The sequence below is a fragment of the Nelusetta ayraudi genome, unplaced genomic scaffold, assembly GCF_046127955.1.
Source record: "Nelusetta ayraudi isolate G7.1 ecotype Tasmania unplaced genomic scaffold, CSIRO-AGI_Nayr_v1 ptg000135l, whole genome shotgun sequence".
NCBI lineage: Eukaryota > Metazoa > Chordata > Actinopteri > Tetraodontiformes > Monacanthidae > Nelusetta > Nelusetta ayraudi.
Window position 1 is genome coordinate 6,519,760 of NW_027466185.1, and position 17,521 is coordinate 6,537,280.

At 41.4% G+C, this 17,521-nt stretch overlaps 1 protein-coding gene and 3 long non-coding RNA genes across 6 annotated transcripts; 2 read left to right on the forward strand and 2 right to left on the reverse strand.

Annotated features, from left to right (window-relative positions):
- Nucleotides 1–4,130: 4,130 nt before the first annotated feature.
- Nucleotides 4,131–5,922, reverse strand: LOC142877477 (ADP-sugar pyrophosphatase-like). Its single transcript, XM_076012148.1, has 4 exons — nucleotides 5,801–5,922; nucleotides 5,588–5,683; nucleotides 4,420–5,486; nucleotides 4,131–4,334 (listed from the first exon to the last, which is right to left on the reverse strand). The coding sequence occupies exons 1-3, from the start codon at nucleotides 5,853–5,855 to the stop codon at nucleotides 5,350–5,352; spliced, it is 288 nt and encodes a 95-aa protein (XP_075868263.1). The 5' UTR covers nucleotides 5,856–5,922; the 3' UTR covers nucleotides 4,131–4,334; nucleotides 4,420–5,349.
- A 41-nt stretch (nucleotides 5,923–5,963) lies between these two features.
- On the reverse strand, nucleotides 5,964–7,079 carry LOC142877480 (uncharacterized). The gene is made up of 3 exons (XR_012923856.1): nucleotides 7,000–7,079; nucleotides 6,108–6,175; nucleotides 5,964–6,027 (listed from the first exon to the last, which is right to left on the reverse strand). It is a non-coding gene; the product is annotated as an uncharacterized LOC142877480 (long non-coding RNA).
- A 3,957-nt stretch (nucleotides 7,080–11,036) lies between these two features.
- LOC142877479 (uncharacterized) lies at nucleotides 11,037–12,703 on the forward strand. Of its 3 annotated transcripts, XR_012923855.1 has the most exons (5): nucleotides 11,037–11,147; nucleotides 11,276–11,369; nucleotides 11,734–12,095; nucleotides 12,282–12,340; nucleotides 12,606–12,702. It is a non-coding gene; the product is annotated as an uncharacterized LOC142877479 (long non-coding RNA). The 3 variants fall into 3 exon arrangements; XR_012923854.1 differs by lacking the exon at nucleotides 12,282–12,340 and having other exon boundaries at nucleotides 11,734–12,068; nucleotides 12,606–12,703; XR_012923853.1 differs by lacking the exons at nucleotides 12,282–12,340; nucleotides 12,606–12,702 and having other exon boundaries at nucleotides 11,734–12,264.
- A 3,211-nt stretch (nucleotides 12,704–15,914) lies between these two features.
- On the forward strand, nucleotides 15,915–17,289 carry LOC142877478 (uncharacterized). The gene is made up of 2 exons (XR_012923852.1): nucleotides 15,915–16,109; nucleotides 16,580–17,289. It is a non-coding gene; the product is annotated as an uncharacterized LOC142877478 (long non-coding RNA).
- Nucleotides 17,290–17,521: the final 232 nt, after the last annotated feature.

A 17,521-nucleotide genomic window follows, 5' to 3' on the forward strand; every position in this document is an offset into this window, starting at 1 on the left:
AACTTTTTTTCCATGTCTTTCCTTCCTTTAGATTAGCTAACGTTAACATTCAGAACTCACATTTTGCGCTTTTAACCTTTATACCGGTAGATACATGTGCGTTCATGTGGCGTTGAAATAATCAGAAACACGACTTTCCGACTAGGTTATATTTGATGGCTGATCTGATCTGTTTCCTCTGCTACCTGGTGTCTCACACCTGATTTATTTGTTTGGAAAATTAAAGAAAATACTAGTATTCATGTTTTCCTACAATCCAACTTTAGAGCACACGAACGCAACAAAGTTGGAAGAACAACTTGCCAAGAAGAACTCGGATTTCCGACACCGCATGAACGCAGCATACGTGACAAAAAAGAAAGCTAACTGCCGGAGGCCCCTGAGAGCTCGAGGCCCCTGGGCCGCGGCCCAGACGGCCCGGTTCATGACCCGGGCTTGGGTGAGGAAAGGAGGGGAGTGAGAGACAAAGAGGGACAAAGACAGCAAATGGCAACAAGATACAATACTGTGTCATAACCAAAGCAGACATTAAATTAAATAATCATTCATCACTTAATCAACAAAATCACAAAATGAACTAAATTCTGAATAAAAAAGAGAACAAAGAGCTCATTACCAAAATAAAGAATTGTGTGTATGACTAGTTGTGTGTATGAGCAAGTATGCTCATTTGTACAGATTTGTGTGTGTGTGTGTGTGTGTGTGTGTGTGTGTGTGTGTGTGTGTGTGTGTGTGTGTTCGTGTGAGACAGAGAGAGGGAGAGAGAGTTTAAGTGTGTGTGTGGGCCTGTGGCACTGGAAATGAGCTGCCACACCAGGCAATGGCCCAGGGTGAGCGAGCACCAGAACCATGGCCAAGACCAGAACCCAGTCCCTTCACCTGGTTCAACTTGTTCCTTTTGATGCAAAGGAAGGAACAGCAGGTGCTGAGCTCCCTCTTCACCTCAACTGATTGATTCAGTGCCCACATCACCGCCAGCACTGCTTCGATCCGTCTGTCATTCTCCCTCTCAATTCGACCCCTACTCACGAATAGGAAGACCCGGAGATACTGGAAGTCCTGCACCTGTGGTAGGACTTTCTTCTTTACCTGGAGTGAGCACTCCACCCTCTTCCAACTGAGGGCCATGGCCTCCAATTTGGAGCTGCTAATCCTGATCCCAGCTGCTTCACACTCAGTTGCGAGCTGCTCCAGTGAGAGCTGCAGGTCCATGCATGATGAAGACAGAAGGACCACATTGTCTGCTAAAGCAGACATGGGATCCTCAGGTCACCAAACTGGACCCCTCCATCCGTCCATGCCTAGAAATTCTGTACATATAAACTATGGATAGAACCTGTGACAAAGAGCAGCCCTAGTGAGGCCAACTCCCACCGGAAATGAGTCCGATTTACTATCGGCCACAGGTAGCAGGTTTGCGCTCTGTCGTAAAGGGGCTGGATGGAAGTGGCACCTCTCTGGCTAAAGGGAACAATCCAGACGGGCTTTCAAGAATGAAGTCCATTCCTTTATGATTTCTCACTTGTCACCTATATCCCCCAAAAACACAGACATAGAGAACTATGATAACAGATATTCACCTCGACCTCAGCAAGCAGAGCAGCTGATAAAACGTCGCCCTCTGTGAGCTTTGCTTTTTAAACACACCTTACACATACAGGCCACTCGAGACACGACAACTTTGCTCCTTGACATTTTCACTGAAGAAAAAGTAGGTCCTGTCATCATCACCATCTTGGCTCTCAAAACTCTCACCCACAAACTCCATGTGAACAAAGGTTGGGTCTGAAAAAAACAATACACACACAAGTAAATCAGCTCATTCAAACTAAACAATGCACATTACATTGTTATTCATTACAGAGGAAATCACCACTTAACCAGGTAGCAGAATACAGGTCACTTCCTAATGGACGGGAATAAGTGATATGGGTAATACCTTAAGATCAATTAATCAGAACAAATTCTGAAACCATTATTCAGACTTCTACATAACAAAATATGTAACATAAACGCAAACATGTCACATGTACAGACTGACTGCACTGCCTGTACTGCCTGCTGATAGCCCACAGCTAAAGGATGTGAACATGCATTTCCCAGCTCACACTAATTTGTCCAGCCTTCCATTTAAATGCAAAGACAAACAGCATCAGGAAGTAACGCGTAGATGAACACCCCACTTTAAAAGCTGGATCCCATTTCCCCTGTAGTAAAAGTTGACTGGCTTCTTCGAAGGAGATACAGACCTCATTGAGTTTTATGTGATTCTTGCACACAGACAGTATTGTCAAAACATGCAAGGGCGCCGTGTCATAACTCTGCCGCAAGGAAATCAAGCTCAAACATGTTTACCCTCATTCATTCTCTTTTACTTTTGCATGAGGGTTCTCCAGCTTCCTCCCACAGTCCAAAGATATGCAAATAAGGTGAGTTGGAAACTCGAAATAGTCCGAATAGTGCGAATAAAAGTGCGAATAGTTGGTTGTCTCTATTTGGCCCTGCGATGAACTGGCGACTTGTCTTCACCCTATGACAGCTGGGAGAGGCTCCAGCAGACCCTCCGTGACCCTGAGCTCAGGAAGAAGCTGAAAATGAACGGGTGGATGCTTGCTCACCAACATACAATATCATAAAAGGGGCTGACACGGTGGCGCAGTGGTTAGCACTGCCGCCTCACAACAAGAAGGTTGTGGGTTCGATTCTGGGCCTGGGACCTTTCTGTGTGGAGTTTGCATGTTCTCCCTGTGTCTGCGTGGGTTCTCTCCAGGTTCTCCGCCTTCCTCCCACACTCCAAAAACATGCATGTGAGATCAATTGAACACTCTAAATTGTCCGTAGTTGTGCATGTGAGTGTGAATGGTTGTTTGTTTCTATGTGGCCCTGCGGTGAACTGGCAACTTGTCCAGGGTGTCACCCTGCCTTCGCCCTATGACAGCTGGGAGAGGCTCCAGCAGACCCCCGTGACCCTGAGCTCAGGAAGAAGTAGCTATAGAATGAAATTTTAAAAATCAGCACCAGCACATTTTCACTGCAGCCTTTTTGACACTGATGTTGTTCAGGTCCAGTGCATAAATGGCCTCTCTTGCACCCAGCAGCAGCACGCCCAAGTTGAAGATACCATGTTCTCTGTGAACGACTTCAGCTTATCTTTACAGATGAAGTCCAGTGTTATAAGGCTGCAGGTGCTTTCTTTTTGCATGTACGTTGATGTTTGTTTGAAAACCAAGAACTTAATCTTCAATTTCAATTTGAAATGTTCCAGGTGATGTTTCATTGTCTGATTTTCCGACGAGGGCTTTTATGGAATATATGTGACGAAGGCCCATCACTGAGAACCAACAGCACATGGCACACAGCACACTAACACTGGTACCACACATTCACATTTCCCTCTGTCATTGTGGTGAGTGCACGCATCACAGTTAATCAACACTTGAATATTTACAGCATCCTCTACAGTCATATCTTTCAAGAAAACACACAGTCTCTGTTTAAGCAAGTTTATTCACTCGTACTTATCCTGTAATTGTTTGCTGAGGGGTCATGCTAACTGCTGTCTCTCTCCTCCACAGTCACTGGGTCTGAACCACAGCTGGTCTGAAGTGGGGCTTGTTATAGCTAACAGGAAGTAGCCATTTCCACAAGTGTGCTGATAGTTGAGCATACCATGTCTGGTTCCATAATCTTTCAATTATTGTTGTTGTGGGAGGATTCTGGGATTCATTTGTCAGGGGGAAGTAGTCAAATGGTGTATGTTTTGTTTTGGTTGTGAGAGCAATGGCAGAGAGCCTCTACTGTTACCTTAATACCCTTTATTTATGTACTTTTGTCATTTACCTGTTCATTGTGGGTTGGTCCAGAGGGAGGAGCTTGGCAATTAAAAGCCTCTGGCCACCAAGGCTGAGTGGCTCAATTTGAGGGTCCTGCAGACCAGAGCAGGTGAATAACTTTGTGTTTTCCCCTTAAATTTTCCTCATTTTTTTTTTTTTTCTGGACATCTGAGTTTTTGTTTTTCACATTTTTTGTAAATAAGACACCTCAACATAATTTAGCAACCCCAGCCATCGTTTTTCCATAAAGCAGTAACCTAGCCTTGTGACAGGCTAAATACACGTCATTGAACATCACAGGGTCAATACACTTGATTTCCTCCACGCTACTATTCTAACTCTCCGGGACCCCCGTGCAACAGCGAAGACGGTCGCTCCCCTTCGCCCCCCTTCACTGCTTCAGGACTGGCAGCTCTCTCGGCTTGAAGAAGGCCTGGGCCATGCCCATGGCAAACATGTACACCTTGCAGTCCACGATGATTTTTTCCTTCTTCAGCAGCTCTACGGAGGGTGAACACAGAAACGAGACGCGGGTTGGAAGCGTACTTCCACTGAATGAGTCGCAGTTCTGAGGCGGAAATCTCACCGTCGATCTTCTGCTGGAATTCATCGAGAGGAAGTAGGATGACATCGACAAATTCTGGAGAGATGATCAACGCTTGTAAGATGCTTTTGCATGACGGAGACTAAATAAGAAATTGTGATACAATAACTCTGAGTGGAACTCACCTCTGTCACCTGTGGGAGAGCCAAAGAGCAAGAGCATGTCAGTGGTGACAGCTTTTAAAATTCTCACAGTGAAGAGTTGTACAGGAGCATTACAATATTAAAATTTTTTACAATTTATATGACACTGATTTGTTTCATAATTGTTTGCTAGAGATGCATGATGCAATAATGCATTTTAATGACTTTTTTTTGAAGGAGACCATAAACAGAGGGCTACTATTCTGTTTCCACCAGATCTACGGAGGTTTGGTATAACTGAGGATCCAAAAGCAGATCCGCTGGAATGTACGGCGTAGAAGTATAAACGGGAATGTAGTGTCTGAAGCATCTTGTACAATACGTCATAAGCCATTGTATCCAAAAAAACAGGACAAACATGCAGTTAATCATGCCATCTGTGAAAGGGTTACTTCTAACCAGAGGAAGCAAGAATGTAAACCTAAAGGCGGATGTTTCTCCACGTCCTATACATTTTATGATATGTTTAACAGTTCCTATGCATGTTCTGTAAACCACCACCTCTTCCTGCCACTTGTGTTCCCTTAAAAGGATATACGTCAATGTGTTAAGATCTGTGTGCATAAAACTCTGGTGCTGGAGCTGTATCTTTGGAGTCGTTCACATTGGCCACAAGACCTCCCTTGGGCAGACCTGGGTGCCTGATCAATGCCTGAATTCTTTTATAATAAACTTACTTCAATATAATCAAGTTGGTGTCAACGAAGATTCCTTCATCATCATCTGCACATCACAGCTAACTGACAATCCAATACAGGATTAAAGGGCTTCAGAGTGACAAAGTGAAAAAAATCAACTCACCGAGCTGCTGTGATGGGTTGATGTTCTCCAATTCGTCTCCGTTGATGTTGACCGCAACGATGCGGGTGGTGCAGTTGGACATGCCGGGGTCCAGACAGGTCACTGCTGGACCCAGACGGAGAAAATGCTGTCAGCTTAATTTGTGGAAAAGCAGTTTTGAAGAAAAAGAATGGAGCACATCAGACACAAGCAGGACGATGAGGTACCTGGGGTGACTCCGACCACCTCCCCTTTGTAGCCAGTTTCTTCTTTTAGCTCCCTCAGCGCACCCACCTCTATGCTTTCCCCCTCATACGTCAGCCCTAAACAAAACAATGTTTTCATGGATAAGGTATGTGGCTTTAAAAAGCCTCTGAAACCCAATAGTTAGAGAGAACCAAGGGAGCCTTAAAAATGAAAACAACATCTGAACATCTGACCTGCAGGAAACTCCAAAGTGTAGCATCCCAAAGGTGGGCGGAACTGCTTCACCATCACCACGCAGTCTTTGTGGAGCGTCCGCTTCAGCAGGGCGATGATCCCGACACCTGCAGGCAAAGTGAGGGAACGGCTGCCGCGCTGCAAAACTCACAGAAACCAAAGTTTTCAGCCGAGGTGCTCACCTTTGTTGACTTGGATTGACATCCTTTTTGCGGTCTCCCACTCTCTGGGTTGGGGCGTAAAATCCGCAGTGAGATTTTGCACAGAAAGAAAAAGCTCCATGCGCAGAAAGAAACAGAAGCGTACCTGGACTTCCCAGCCGGGTCCACATACGTCGTCTTCTCCAGTTTCAACCATCTACCAGCCGCGATGACCTGGAGAAGAGAGTTCACACAACGAACGCAGAAAAGAAGAAGCTGAGTGACTTCAGTCAAGAACCATCATGATCATAAGGGCAGATCACAAAATCGACGTTCTACTGTAGGAGTAAAATGTAGGCCAAGAATTTGTTTGTTTGGCAAACAAAGACTTAGAGTTTTCACTCCAGACTTCAGTGGAGCTTCAACCTTACATGACTATCCAAAAATCTCTTCCAGAAAGCACCGTATTTAGCCCTCTGTTTATAGCCACCAACGTTAAAAATTATGAATTACTCAACTTTCAAAGTATTTTGGAAGAGACAACAAGGCAATATTTCTTTAATCACTCTCTTTATTTTTTTCCTTTTCTTGTGTTGGAGCATGCGGAAGTTAATTTCCTGTGCACGTAAACAATCACATGGCTTGGCCAAGACAACAGTATTTGTTAGAAGACTGTTTGAGTAAACTCACTGAAAACATAGGAATGCAGTATTACGGGCAATTTGTGTGTTACATACTTTTCAAATCTTTTGAAGGATAGTTCCAGAAGTGAGTCATTCCATTTGTAATTATTCATTCATTGTAGATAATTGATATCTGTCAAGATTAATCAGAGGAAGTGGCTATTTAAAAGGTTCTTTGCAAAAGTTTACCAGGGCTGATGCAACTTCGATGGCTCTTTCTTACAATACTAGAGGCAATCAATACCTTGACATGAAAGGAAATATTTGAGCAGGTCATGCAAACACATTTACGTGGTGCCACGAGACCGCTCAGGACAAAATTCAGCCGCAGCAAAACAATCAATCACAAACAAACAAATAAAACCTGAAACATACCTGTTCTTTCACAACGTGAGGGGCGGTAGTCACTTCGGGATCACTGACGTTGCTCATTTTCAATTTCGCCGAGTTTTAAAAGGGTTTTAAAATCTGATCAGATTAGTTTTCAATCAATGACAAACTTCAGAGATCAGAGTACAACAATGAGCCGCATTCAGTTGCTCAGTAGGCTGCACGGAGTGGCATTTACAGTTGTATCTTCTTTGTCTGTTCGGCTCGAAACTCTGCATTTCAGAAGAATGTGGGTGTGTTTTATTTACCACATGAAAAGCTCCTAAAATGAAGGGAAATTATAACTTGACTCACGTGAAATTTCCGCCGCACAAAGTAGCGCTCTTTGAGATGGTGTAGAGCTGTGTGACAAAAAATCCTCACTTAGGGCGTGTTTCCACTTGCTTTACTTTTGAACAACCCATTTTCAAGATTTGATCCAGTCCAATAACCAAAATTACCCTTGGGCAATTTTTGGCCCAAGGGAAAGAAGGATTCTGAAATCGGATCAGATCATATAATCCAATCCTAGTTTTAATCTGGACCAAACCTTCTGTTTCTGTTGTTCAAAATATTTAGGTAGGATCTGGATAACTTTGATCCAAAATAAACAGGATTATCTTGATCCCGACAGGGGGGTAGGATTTCAAGGTGGATTCAAGGTGAATTTCAAGGTGAATTTCAGGTAGAACATGTACCAAAACTTTTATAATTGGTCAAATAATCAATTTATATCATTTTGTGTATATACTTTTACTCATATTTTGCACTTGATTTGTTCAACTGTTACAGAGATGAAGTAGATAAATTAAGCCTTTCAGTATAGTAAAGTAAAAATAAAATAAAAAATAAATATGATCTTGTCCCCATGAAATAAACTCCCAAACAGAGTTGAATAACAAACAAAAATGACATATTCAATATTTATGTCCTTGATCACTGTATATTAATTAAAAAATAAATAAAAACAATAATTCAATCCAATTTAATCCATTGAGTGTACTGAGAAGGGTCCAGCTGCAGACTCGGAGGAGGCCGTTTCAGGCAAAGACTGTTTCAGGCAAAGGCTGTTTCAGGTAAGGCTACTTTGCGCCGGATGTGATGTCAGAAAGATTCAGTCCCAACCCGAAGTAAGTCACACGTGAAGTTTAAATGTTTAAAAGGCGCTGTAAACGTGAGATAATTTAACTGCAAAATGAACAAAACGCCATAAGGAGTTGTGTTATGTGTTATGTTACGATTACAATAACGACGGTGGTATTCAGTCCGTTAACATCAATGTAAATTTTATGCTAGCTTGAACCTGTTACTCACATTTTCTTGATGGTAAAACATATACTGCCAAATAATTTATTTATTATATAATTGATTTATTTTTAAGTGAAGTAGAAAACTTTTAGCACGCCCAGTTGGTAAATAATTAATTGAAATTATACCTATGAAGATAGAATAATTGTATTTAGTATGGGTGTGTGTGTGTGTAAATGGGTGAATGAGATGCCTTTGCAAAGCGCTTTGGGGTACCGTGAAAGTACTGGGAAAAGTGCTATATTCGCGCAGTCCATTTACCATTTCCATATATTTTTGTGACATTATGTCATGATCAAATTGATCAGCTTAAATGAAATATTAAATTTAAATTTATCTGTGCTAATGCTGAATTTTAAGTGTGTAACATTATTTTCTCATTAGCTCTATTTATAATGTTCCCAATCTTTGTTTCTACGTGGCTTTAAAAAGTACTGGAAAAAAACATGTAACATTGTATGGTATCCTATCATTTTCGACTGCAGTTATTTAAAAACAAAAAAAACAAAAAAACAAAAAACAAACAAAAAAAACCCTCATTGTTTTATTATTATGGCCATACTTAATTATGTGTTATCAAATCAAATCAAACTTTATTTATATAGCACTTTTCATGCATGAAAAGAATGCAACCCAAAGTGCTTCACAGATTAAAACAAAAGTAAAATGTCAAAACATGCAGCAAAATGAACAAATAAAAGCTCATCCCTCCCACCCCCTCAAATGGACCCGCTCCTCCACACAGACACGTTCACACATACGTCCACACTCATACACATACATTGATAAAATAGCATGGCTCTAAGGATACGCAAAAGCCGCGCAATCGCTTTGTGGATCTGGCCATCAGGGGTAGATCCACAAAGCGATTGCGCGGCTTCTGCGCCAGAAACTCCGTGTAAATAGCGCCAAAAACGGTGATTCCGATCCACAGAGGGGACGCAAACGTGAAAATCGGCTCAAAATGCGCCGAGGCGCAGGTCGCGGCAGGGTTGCGCCAGATTCATTTGAATGTATTTAAATGAGTCATTACGCGCAAAAGGACACCCCCTTCTATGCAAAGATGCCTCATTCAAACAGCGGCAGATCCAGAAAGAGTTTGCGCTCGTGTCCGCACGCAGTTTGACAGAGGGAAACACCGCCAGCCAAAACCAGGAGCAATTTCTTGGGTAGATCTACAAAGCGATTGCGCGGCTTTTGCGCCAGAAAATCCGTGTTAATAGCGCCAAAAACGGTGATTCCGATCCACAGAGAGGACGCAAACGTGAAAATCGGAGCAAAATGCGCCGAGGCGCAAGTAGCGGCAGGGTTGCGCCAGATTCATTTGAATGTATTGAAATGAGTCATTGCGCGCAAAATGACCCCCTTCTATGCAAATATGCCTAATTTAAACAGCGGCAGATCCAGAAAGAGTTTGCGCTCTTGCAGTTTGACAGAGGGAAACACCGCCGCCTGAGTGAAACTTTCCTCTCTGAAAAGCCTGAAATATGTATATGGCTCCCCAAATCTTATATATAGTTCGGCATAGACTACAGTATATATGCCAATAATTTAGATAAGCTATGGAAAATACAAATGGTGCTCAGGTGTTGGTGACTAACGCGTCTTGACTTTCTTTCCATTATGGCAGCAGTCTTGGTAGACGGAGGAGGCATCGTAATGCCAGGCGCGCACAGGAGCGCGTTTATCGTAGCAGAGTTTCACTGTCAAGCACACGCACTCACGAACAACCTCTGGCGCAAACTGCTCTCAGGTTGCCAGACCGCAACATTCGCACCTGTTTCAGGTGGCGCATTCGTGGGCGTGTTTGCGCCTGCATGTCATTAGCGCAAAAACCTTTGTGGATACCCGCATCTGTGGTGCAAATTGCGGGCGCAATCCCGCCGCAAAATGCGCCGCATTTTAGCGCTGCGCGGCCTTTTGTGAGGATCTACCCCTCTGTCTGTCAGAGTGTTTCTTGCTTCTGAGCGAAACTTTCCTCTCTGAAAAGCCTGAAATATATATATGGCTCCCCAAATCTTATATATAATTATATATATATTTTAGATAGGCTATGAAAAATACAAATGGTACTCAGGTGTTGGTGACTAACGCGTCTTGACTTTCTTTCCATTATGGCAGCAAATTTTCCAGTGTAAAATATGCATTGTCAAAGTGTTTTAACTCTTCCGGAGTTTTTCCAACAATGGACAGAGTAAAACTGAACACGATAACTTCTAGTGTTGGTGAAAATAAATGGAGTTCACACAGGTTTTACTATGTCAGTATCGCATATTCATTTTAGAGTTAATGCAACACTGGTAGGAGTAAAATACCTTCCCAGTGTAGAAAATAATTGACTCTCAAAAGCTCCGCCCACCTTCTTCCCCGTTCACTCGCAATTGAGAAGAAGTACGACTCTGCCAGCGCCATCTTCCTTGCGCCGAAAGTTTGAGGTAAGTTTTATCAAACAAGTTATTAGTCGTTGATTTTTTTTTTTTTTTTCATTCAAGGTAGAGGTGGTACATATGGTTCAACGTACGCCACCGTCTACCGTACTGTCAATGGTGTGTGCGTGTCTTCAAATACGAATACGAACATGATATCGTGTTGGCAGCTCGCTTAAGTACACCATTGACGTGGAGAACACGGAACGGCAAATTGAACAAGAATGGCGCGACTCGATCACGTTAACGTAAACTTGAATTGGTGTCTATGGGAAATGCCAAAACCCGTCTCGGAAATAAGCGTTCATTACCTGGGGGTGACCGTATCACCAAAGAGTGCCACCGCACCAAAAGTTTGACCGACTCTTCACGTCGACTAATGATCAACATACTTGTGGCTGACATGACAGAAAAGCATGGGTAATCTGGTTCTCTCTGGAAGAACTTTTTCGTCTTTGTTTGTGGATAATACATTTATGGAATTATTTTTTTCCTATAGGATGTGTGTTATTTAACAGTATTATGTGTATTATGTTTTCTCTTGTCAGGACGGCCCCGCCTCGAAATGTGAGAGAGATGTACGCTCAAGGCATAGTTGAGCTGTTCCCTTACTTGATGGATCCTTATTCTAAAAATGGATATGTAAGCCTTTTGATGTGTTTGCAGACTGTGAAAGTGCATTTTGTTAGTCGTTTTTTTGGCCAAATTGTTATCTCAGCCTAACTAATATAATGTGCTTGCTAAAAAAAAAAAAAAAAAGTTCAAATATAACTTAGTGCCTAAGTAATAGCAAAGTTGCCTAAGTCTTAGGCAACTTTGCTATTAGGCTAACAATATGCTGAAAAGTAGTTGCAATTACAGAACTGATGCCTGATTTTAATAAAGAAAATTATGCATTTCTATATCAATACCAGGGATCATTATCCAGTTTTATGTCAATATAACTTCCTAATTTCAACGAGTTGCCGTTGTTTTTTGAACTAATGAACCTTTTGTAATTTTGAAGGAACATTTCTATGATGGTGAAAGTGGCAGTGGCTATCTGGCGTGGAGGCTTAAAACTGTACAGAGGAGAAGTGCTTCATCACAGAGCAGAGGATCGTCACGTGAGCTGACTGGAGGACCAGCAGCCAGAAGAGAGGCCTCCGTTAGTCCTGAGATGACCTTAACTGAAGAGCAATGCAAGGAGGCCATGGCCTTAATGAGATACTGTAGTGATGAGGCTACTATCAAACAGAAGATGAAAATCACATTTGAACGACGCCAGAGTTAGTCCTGGATGGAGAGAAATCCTCAGATGTTTTGACTGAGTTTCCCCGCTTCAAAGATGTCAAAGGCCTGGTATTAAAAGCGTGCATTGTCCTTTAAGTATGAATCAATGTTAACAACATTTCTCTCACCAAATGTCAAATATCAAAAATATGTTTTCAAAGTACTTGTGTGTTCCATGAATTTAGGTGTTTACATACATACTGTATAAAGTTGCTGAATGTATATATTAATATTCTTCCGGTCAGTCCCCAACTAATAATAATAATTCATTGTCTTTTGCAGATTGACCAAGACTTCATCCTGCAGTTTGGAGAAGATGTAGCTGCAAGATTAATGGAAAGGTTATTCCCAACTGTAGTTGCTCCAGAAGGAAAATCTGTGAGGGTTTAAGAGGTTTTTCAAGTGGCCCTAATGCTTTCAATCTGTTTCACATTACGCTTACCTTGTGGGAATTTTTTGAATTTGGCATTGCCATGTTATGATACAAATGACAAAGTGATTCCATGGTATTTGACTATTCTTATGAATTAACATTGACCGTCTCTGTTTTTCACAATCTATAGGTGTTTGATTTTTTTTTTAATCTCAAATATTTTTTCTCTGTAGATGGCCCACAAAATTCAAACACAAGATAATTCAGCAGTGTAAGGCACTCTCTGCATCAAGTGAGCTTGAGGAGCTTATCTATTGTGCTGAAGCTACATTGGATGAAGAGGAATTTGGCAACAGTCTTGCCATTGGTAGTGTGGTTTACTCTTTTTTTGTCCTTGTCTTTTTAGGTGGAGATGTCATCCTCAATTAATGTTTTTTCTAAATTATGTTCTAACAGTCGTTTGTTTCCAAATACTGGCTGGGACAGTGATCTTTCATCCATTCTTCTCCTCCTTCACCTGATACCTCCCTCAGCCCAAGGCCGGAAAAGACCAGGCAAGGTGTCTGCAGCCCAAGCTGAGAAACATCTTGTTGTGTTCAAGAAGGTTTGTGTTGTTGCTTATGAGGATGGAAAAAATAATTTCAATCATTATTTTCATTTAATCTGTGAGTTTAAACTTTTAATTTTGACTTATTCTTCATCCTCAGACTGGAACAAGTATTCAGGAACATCTTGATTCTATCAAATGTGCCACTCAACCATATCTTCTTGCTGTTGGAATGAAGAGGAGCACCACCCATGAGTTTTTCATCATCTTGGACAAGCAGGTCATACCATGCAAGTCAACCAGTTCCTTAGGAGCTTTTGATGAGCTTTTTAAGGCACACTTTGTATTTGGCACCACATACAACCAGATGCTCCACAGCATGTACACCTTCATTCAGACAACCATTTACAATATAGATATTGGTCAAGTCCAGGAGAGCCCGCGTGTTGCTGAGGTTAGGACCAGGCTGCTGCACTAGTGACTCACAGGGTGGACATCATATCTGTCACTTTTCACTCAAAGTTTATTGGATTTGAATTTTAAGTGTTTTCTCCAACTCATTTGGTCTTAATTGATATTATGGGCCTGATTTGTTTTGTTTATATATATATATACATACATACATACATATATATATAAACATACGTATACATTAAGGGTGTCAAAGTTAACGCGTTAACTCAACGCCACTTTATCGCCGACAATTTTTTTATCGCGCAATTAACACACACGGTGCTTTTTGAACATTTGGCCGCTCCGTAGATTGTGGAAACGGGAAATGAATTGACTCACAGCACGCAGTCACACGCTTGCAGCTGTGCAACAAAAAAAGAAAAAGACACTGAGCGTAGACTAACATGGCTAAGGCGTCAATTGTAAATGGAAAGTTCCACTTCAAAACCCTGGCAGTGATATGCATTTACTGTAACGAGCGCTTCCATTCGGCGCCCATGTTCATCAATGTAGTTCACACCAGACGCGAACAGGCGCGCGGCTCCCCTCGCGGATCGCGCCATGCATTTAACGTCAGTTCACAGGACGTGAAAGCGAAGCGCCGAGCGCTTCCATTCGGCGCCCACATTAATCAATGTGGTGGTTCACACTAGACGCGAACAGGCGTGCGGCTCGCGCCATGCAGTTGTCGTTTCGGCGTCTCCTCTATTTTGTGCGCAAGCCGCGAGCGATCCTCGTCAATAGTACAGGAAGTCGCTAAAAAAAACGAGAAAATCCGGTGAACTTTCAAAATAAACTAATTTCAAAATAAAAACCGAATGACAAATTCGATTATATTTGTATGTTATATTTGTCAGTACATTGTATCAGAGTGCGAGAGAGATTAAACAAACACACACACACACAACTGAATGACACAAACCTGTGCATCTTTTGTTTTGTTAGTAGTACTTGTCATTGCTCTAACACGAATAAACATGCTGCATTTGCAGAAAGCAAGTATTTGCCTACTCCCATGTTCATATGATTATTTAAAAAAAATGGAAAGATATCAGTTTACGGTAGATTTAGAGCAGATAAAAAAATATGTGATTAATTTGCGATTAATCGTGAGTTAACTATGGAAAACCATGCGATTAATCAGATTAATTTTTTTAATCGACTGACAGCTCTAGTATACATATATACATATACTTCACCTCTACTACTATTATTTCTGACTGTAACATTTTCAACAATGATTTTGGCAATGGTTTATTATTTATTTATTTAATGTAGGCCTGAGAAACAAATTTCGTTCAAGATGAACAATACATCAAGGTGAACCTTGATATATTGGTAGGACAGAGCAAGAAGGAAAAGCAACACATGAAATGAAGGCATAAAACAAAGTAAAAGTTACCAACATTGGAATAAATAAATAATAAAAGTGTACAAATACAGAAAATACCAAAGTGCACACTTGCTAGGGTCATCAACCGACTGGCACCTGCCTCTCTGCACTGTCCCAGCTCTCCCCTGGAGCTCACAGGTGGCACCAATCTTCTACTTCTCACCTGGAGGACACAGGGAGGAAAGAGAAAACACCACAAAAGACACACCTCCATACATGCAACAGCCATCATAAAGACATTCAGACACATTTCTGCTTGCCATTAAGGCCATTTTCATTATACCATATACCCATGACTTAAGTGCGTTTGACAGGCCTGTTGAACACACTTCTCTCTTGTTTTACATTTGTCTTTGTATTGTATCTTCTGCCTGCCACTGAGATCTATCTGTTATTCAATGTTATATGAGTAAAAAAAACAACAACTCCTACTTATTCAAGTGGGGTAAATGCCGTTGAAAGTCAGGTGGAATAGTTTTGGGCTTCAGTATTGGGTCAAGCTATGTGGTACAAGGTCAAGATCATCATTACATCATATAAAGCAGTTGAGGGGGGATTTTGGGCTGGAGTGTAGAAAAATGGCCGTCTGATTGGTCGCCTGTTCCACCTTGGTATCTTCCTGAACCTGAGGTTCAGCTGTCAACGATCCTGCTTCTAGGAAAACTGGGATTGAGATTCTTGTAGCTGATGAGAATCTGCTAATCAGCCTCTGCATATAAGATGATATGTATTTTTTTTTTCTGCTGAACTATTAATAATTCAAAGATCTTAATAAGCCAGTTAATAGTATCATATGCTCGGATTAAGCTGCTTCTAGAGCCTGCCTTGATTTAATAATGGAGATCCTGTGCTGCCTTTCAAGAATTGAGCCATAGGTAAACATGTAAATTGTTTGTGTGAGTGTTGGGAATCAGATACTGTAGGTCATGAGTTATTTTCTTGTAAATTGTACTCTTGCCATATGCAGAAGTTGTTTGTGGGTCTGTCTGTTCTGGGTCTGGTGTATTTTCCCTTGAAATCTGTTATAGAGTTAGGGGAAAAGGTTGCATGAGTTATTTAAGTAGTGTCTTGTTTTACCAACGGAGGGCAGCATTAAGCCATAAGGCGTACAGCCTGCGGGAATTCTAGAAGAAGAAGAAGAAGAATCGGCTCACCGCTTTCTAAAAGTAAAGATGGGTGCAGCTGCGACCCCTATGGCGGAGTCACAAGACGGCAAAAAAATGTCTAAATATACAGCACCGCCCGTTTCTTTGCCGAAACATTCCTATTGGTTTGATTTTTGGGTGTTCGTAATCTTTGATATATTGTTTTTCCTCTTTATGTACTTCGTGGTCCCCTAAAAAGGTGAGTGAAACTGCAAAGTTGTTGCTAGCGGAAAGGTGGCTACGGAAATTGCTCGGCAAGCGCCTTTGAGCTACATTCTTTTCGCAGTTCGGTACTGCTACGTGTTTAAGGCGTGCGCTTCATCAACTTCAGAAACCCACTTCATGTGAACCTTCAACGCCAATAACCTGTAACCCTTGAAGTGCTCAAGCTAAACTTTAACAACCCTTAATCGTTATGTTGGAATGCTTGTTCAAATATTAGCTCTAGATATGTAACATGCTAACTTGCCACTTAGGCTAGGATGCACGTAGTAAGCCCGTCGTAGAAAATGTGTTTAACTTGCATATTTTTGTCTGCCAGAAATAAGTTAATTTTAATATGCAAGACATCTGTGCGGATTATCAGAATTAACCAAAATTACTTCATACTCTGTGTAGGTACTGTTTGATTTAAAGTGTTAATATTTCAAAATATGTTTTTGTTAAAAGGTTGTCTCCTTGGAGCCTGGAGTTTCGGAGTGTTAGTTCCGTCCTGCCCACCGAAATGCGCACCAGCTTTCCAAGACTTTATCGCCACATCACCGGCTACCCCCTCCAGGTTTCCTCTACTATGGACCCTGAAAGTGCAATTCCTTCAATGTGAAACTCTTCGACGAGTTGTAACCACAGAGCTCATTCCATCGGGAAAACCTGCACGTTACAGCTGACAGTTTGTCACCGTGGATGGAACCATGACAGGATCGGATGGAAATTAAACGACCTCTGTTGTTGATTGCTCTGATGTCATCAGGATATGAAAGATGCACTTTGTGCTAGGTTCAAAAAAGAGTTAAGTGTTATTCTTGTAAAATGGACGCAGCAGATTAAACTTGCTTGGCTGTTTCTAATCATGTAATACTTTTTTTTTTAACAAAGATTATTTCTGTAAAGTTTATTTAAGTGGTCTTCATTTCTGTTTGTGTCACTGAACAAACACTAATCCCTGCTGAAGAAAAGCCATAAGAATGGGAAAGGCTGCTTTTTCAATTTCAAACCAATGATTTGCCTTTTGTGATGGACAACTGGAAGAGAAGACATTAATTGCATTGTTGATGCCTGTGCCTTATGACCACTTTTTATGACAAGTGTAATTCAAACCAATGAGTCTTTGCACAAAATTGCACAAGGTAATTCCTGCAAATAAATATGTTTTGCTTGCATGGATGTCCAAAGGTCTTTACTATTAATATGTGCACAGTAAAACCTTCTCTGGTCAATGTGCTAAAACTCAGTTATTGTCTGCTGTAAAATGCATCAGCTGACCTAAAAGGGTAAGATGGGGTGAGAAAGAAAGAAAGTATCCATTTTCAATAAAGTGACACATTGATGTGTGTCCTGACTCCATAATGTCAAACCTTACATTGGTGAAGCATAAACACTCATTTTATAGAA